General features: G+C 43.8%; 1 protein-coding gene across 1 annotated transcript; it reads right to left on the reverse strand.

Moving 5' to 3' along the window:
- Positions 1-1,085: 1,085 nt before the first annotated feature.
- Positions 1,086-4,398, reverse strand: LOC143850468 (uncharacterized). Its single transcript, XM_077359718.1, has 6 exons — positions 4,103-4,398; positions 3,800-4,006; positions 2,663-3,694; positions 2,203-2,554; positions 1,321-2,109; positions 1,086-1,196 (listed from the first exon to the last, which is right to left on the reverse strand). The coding sequence occupies exons 1-6, from the start codon at positions 4,396-4,398 to the stop codon at positions 1,188-1,190; spliced, it is 2,685 nt and encodes an 894-aa protein (XP_077215833.1). The 3' UTR covers positions 1,086-1,187.
- Positions 4,399-4,775: the final 377 nt, after the last annotated feature.

Genomic DNA, 4,775 nt, shown 5'->3' on the forward strand with positions numbered 1-4,775 from the left:
CTTCCCTGACGTGACCCCAAATACACATTTATTAGGGTTCAAGCGAAGCTGAAACTTTCGGATTCGCTCAAAAAACTTTCTCAAAGCGACTGTATGCTCTGGCCGAGTCCTGCCTTTGACAATCATGTCATCTACATAGACCTCGACTTCTTTGTGAATCATGTCATGAAGAAGAGTAGTCGCAGCTCTCTGATAGGTGGCACCAGCATTCTTGAGACCAAATGGCATCACTCTGTAGCAATACGTCCCCCACTGAGTAATGAATGCCGTCTTCATCATATCCTCAGGCGCCATTTTGATTTGATTATACCCTGAGAATCCATCCATAAAGGATAAGAGTGCATGTCCAGCGGTATTGTCAACCAAGAGATCAATGTTCGGAAGCGGAAAATCATCTTTCGGACTGGCCTTGTTCAGATCTCTGAAATCGACACACATCCTGACTTTTCCATCTTTCTTGGGCACAGGTACAATATTTGCAAGCCATTCAGGGTACTCGACTACTTCGATGAATTTCACTTCGAGTAGTTTCTTAACCTCGTCATGAACTTTCAACTCCCATTCTGTTTTAAGTTTCCGGAGTTTTTGCTTCTTAGGCTTGATGCCAGGGATTAGAGGTAATTTGTGTTGGACAATATCCTCGCTCAATCCCGGCATGTCGTCGTAAGACCAAGCAAAAACCTCCTTAAACTCTTTTAGCAAGGTGATTAATTCTTCACGCTCCTCAGGAGATAAAATTTTGCCAATTCGTATTTCCCGAATTAAGGTTTCATCACCTATATTTACCGTTTCAATTTCCTCTTCAAGTGGTTTAGCTCGGTGACTCTCCTCTTGTTGAATCATATGCTTGATTTCAAGGGGAGTTTCATCGGCTTCCTCATTAGAGGGGGAGTCTTGATTATCATTATTAGTTACTTGATCAAGTTCAGAAGCAGAATCAGCAGAAGAGACAAGTACAGGAATATAAGCAAAAGAGTCTTTTATTTCGTCAGAATCAATGATTACATCAGATGACTCGCCCACATCAGGCGTTACAGACTCTGAAACAGAATGAAAAAATAAGTCGACATCAGTATCGACACAACCAGAAATATACACAGACGAAGAATCAATGAATACGTCCTCAGACTTGGACTCGACACCATCAAGGACAGACTCGTCATCCACTCCAGAGGTAGACCCGACCTCTACAGTACCTGCATCAAAAGAAAAGTTAGAAATGACAGACTCTGGGACGGACTCAGAAACTGACACAAATTTTGAAACAACTGACTCTTTTGAAGAGACTGGAGTATACTGAAGGACTACTTGGGGTATAACCTGTGAGGTCCAGTTATCCAGAGGTCCCTCGGCTGGGGTGATATAGTCCTCTGGGTTCACAAAAGGTGCGTCTCTTCCAATCATAGCAATGACCGGTGCCTCAGTTTGAAACAAAGAATTCAGGAGTTCTGGCTCAAAGTTCTCAACCCAGTCTGAGTCTGGTTCCTCTGTCACTACTGCCTCTGTAATCTGCTTACTGTAAAATTCTGCTGGCAGCTCATCTGCAAAGAAAATCTCAAGACCCGGCAGCTTGGTCCCATTCTCATCATACCATGGCTCTGAGAAACCATAATAAGGGCAATCAGCTCCCTCTTTTCGGAATCTACCATTCATGACTTTGCTGAAAGGTCCCATTGGAAACTCTAAACCTTTGCGGCGACATTCTGCCCATTTAAACATGTAGGCTCTCATTTCTTGCACCTCCTTGCGAGTCGGCTTGTATCCCAACCCAAACAACCCATCAGATGCTTTCAACTCGGGCCGCTCAATCGGACCCTGCATATTCTTTCCCAAACCTGCCCCTGGGAGATACCCAAATCGGCGCATCATCTTGACTACCCGAGTATTAGTGCTAGAAAGAAACATAATTTCTTCATTCATAGCTTCTTTCATGGTGATAGCTGAAACCTCCACTGAAAATCCTGTCAGACTGATATCTCTTGTATTTTCAGTAACAAGCTCTTGAGATATTTGTCCGACTTCTGGCTCAGGATCTCCTTTAACTGTGATCACCCGATTGTTTCGAATGAATTTCAGTTTTTGATGAAGTGTGGAAGGGATAACTCCAACCTTGTGCAGCCAAGGTCGACCAAGCAATAGACAAAAAGAAGTCTTGATATCCAACACTTGAAATTCAATGTCAAAGGTTTCTCCTCCAATGACAATCTCAGTAGCCAAGGATCCAATAACGTCCCTTCGAGTACCATCATATGCTAGTATACCCTGCTCAGACGGAATAAAATCTTCAGGCCCAAACCCCAGAGTAGTGGCAGTGCTCAAAGGACACACGTTCAAAGCTGACCCATTGTCTACCAGTACTTCTGATACTTTCTTCTGGTTGCAAAGCAGGGTAATTTTGAGAGGACGAGTATGGTCCTTCCCTTCTGACGGCAAATCCTCGTCTGAGAAAGACAAAGCTTTTGAAGCTTTGGTCATGGCTACCAGACCGACCAACTCGTCTGGAGTAATCTCAACTGATACTTGAGACGAATTCAACTCACGAAGTACAACTTGTCTGTGCTTCGGCGATGCCATCAGTAAACCCCAAATTGAAACATTAGCTTGGGTTTTCTTAAGCTGATTCAGTAGGTTATCTTCCTCTTCATCAAGTCTTTGTTTCTGCCTCTGACTGTCAACCCCTCTTGCAACTTCAGCGGGATTTTCAACTCTAAGCTCAGCTGGTTTGAAGACTCGTCCACCCCGTGTGACGTGGCGGAGCTCATCACATTGATCGTTTAGGAGTAACAGATCTTCATCATCTATCTTAAGGATGTATGGGGTTTGTATCTCTTCTTCCTCATCATCACTCACCCTTAAGACGTACAGAGATTCAGATTCTTTCTCTTCATCCTCACACTGGAAAACATATGACTGGTTTGATGGCCCAGCCACATCAGGGTCGTTCCAGGATAAAACATACGGCCTTTCGGATTCTGCCAACTGATCTCCTTCTTCAAATTTCCAGACATAGGGTTCTTCGGATTCCACAGCACATATGAAGGAAGCCGGATCAATGATAGACTCCTCGGCGCAAATGACATTGACCGAGGATGGAGGCGGCATTGCATGCGTAGGAAGGGGGTTTCTAGTTACATTTGGTAACTCGATTGACAGTTCCTTCCTATCGATCATGTTCTGTATTTGGTGTTTCAAAGCTAAACACCTGTCAGTGATATGGCCCGTGTTGCGGTGATAATCACAGAACTGATCCTCTCTCCAGGATCTCGGCAACGGGTTGGGAGGAGGCTTAATGTCAGGCAGCTTGATCTTCTTGTCCTTCAATAGCTTCTTCAAAGCTACGGACAAAGAATACGGAAGGGGATCAAAATGACGAAGAGGCTTCTGCTCCATTGTCGGCCTTCTTACTTCAGTAACTACTCTGGGTGGGGGCGGCCTGACATAATTGACATTATGGACCTCTTTCGGCGCTATCACAGGTCGCTTCCCTTCTCTGCCATCTGACGACACTCTTGATCTCAGGCCCTTAGCCAATGCATCTTCTATCTGGGTCCCAGTTTTAATGAGATGGTTAAAATCGAGGAAATACTGGATAGCCATATGGTGGTAATATTGTGGTGATAGATTTTTCACCACAATCTTGATCTGATCCTCATCTGACAACCGATGAGTCATTTGGGCAGCTTTCCTTCTCCATCTACAGATGAAGGAAGTGAAGGTTTCATTATGGCCCTATTTCAAAGCCTTCAAATCTCTCTTAGTCACGTCGATTCCCTCCTCCATGGAGAACTGCTCGACGAACCTATTTGCAATATTCTCTAGAGTTCGGATCTCCTCTGACTTTAAGCTCAAGAACCACTTTTTAGCCACTCCGACCAAAGATCTGGGAAATAATAGAGCAACTTGCTCCGGAGATAGACCATGCTGTTGTAAAAGCGGAAGAACTGACATTAGATGGCTTCGAGGACACCCGGTCCCATCGTATTTATCCATGTCTGGAACTTTGAATCTAGGAGGCAATGTGACTCCCGGATATAACATAAAATCGGCCATGTTCAACTTTTTCGGGCCTTGAAATTTTATGTTTTCCATCTCTTGGGCCAGCCTATCCATTCTGTCCGCCATCGCTCTGTCCTCATTGGCTCTATTCAGATTAGGATGACGATTTTCTTCTTCATACTGCTCATTATCAAGATCGTCTTCGACGTTCAAGACCGCAGGCCCGGCCATTGCAGGAGGGGGAGGAGGTATAACTGATGGGTGCTGAGCTACATGTTCTCTGGAAGTAGACTCTCTGTCATTTTTCAGACGGGCTATCTCTTCATTCATATTATTCATCTGTTGAAGCATAGCCTTCATCATCTCACTCATCTCAGCTATAGCGTTTCCAGAGTCAGCCATCTGTGCAATAGGAAATTGGACAGGCGAAGGGATTTCCTGGAGATTGGAGAAAGGTAATGCAGGGGAGGTAAAAGAAATTGGTGAGGAAGAAAAACGACTCAGCCTGGAATCAGCGGACTGACGGGACCAGGTTGATTTTGAAACGAGGATTTTCTTAGGAGCAATGGCTGCTCAATCAAGAATCCTGATATGGAAATATAAACACTAGATTAAAACTTTGATAATCGAGATAAACTATTTTGATCAAATAATGACAAAAGAGACAAAAACATACTTTCATTAATAAAATTCGAATTGTGATTACAAAGGATGAAAAATATTAATCTCTAATCACAACTGGATAACAGACTCACAAAAATGAGAAATGCAAAAATCAG

The sequence above is a fragment of the Tasmannia lanceolata genome, unplaced genomic scaffold (assembly GCF_043159265.1).
Source record: "Tasmannia lanceolata isolate RefF3 unplaced genomic scaffold, GAP_Taslan_0.1 ptg000018l, whole genome shotgun sequence".
Classification (NCBI taxonomy): domain Eukaryota; kingdom Viridiplantae; phylum Streptophyta; class Magnoliopsida; order Canellales; family Winteraceae; genus Tasmannia; species Tasmannia lanceolata.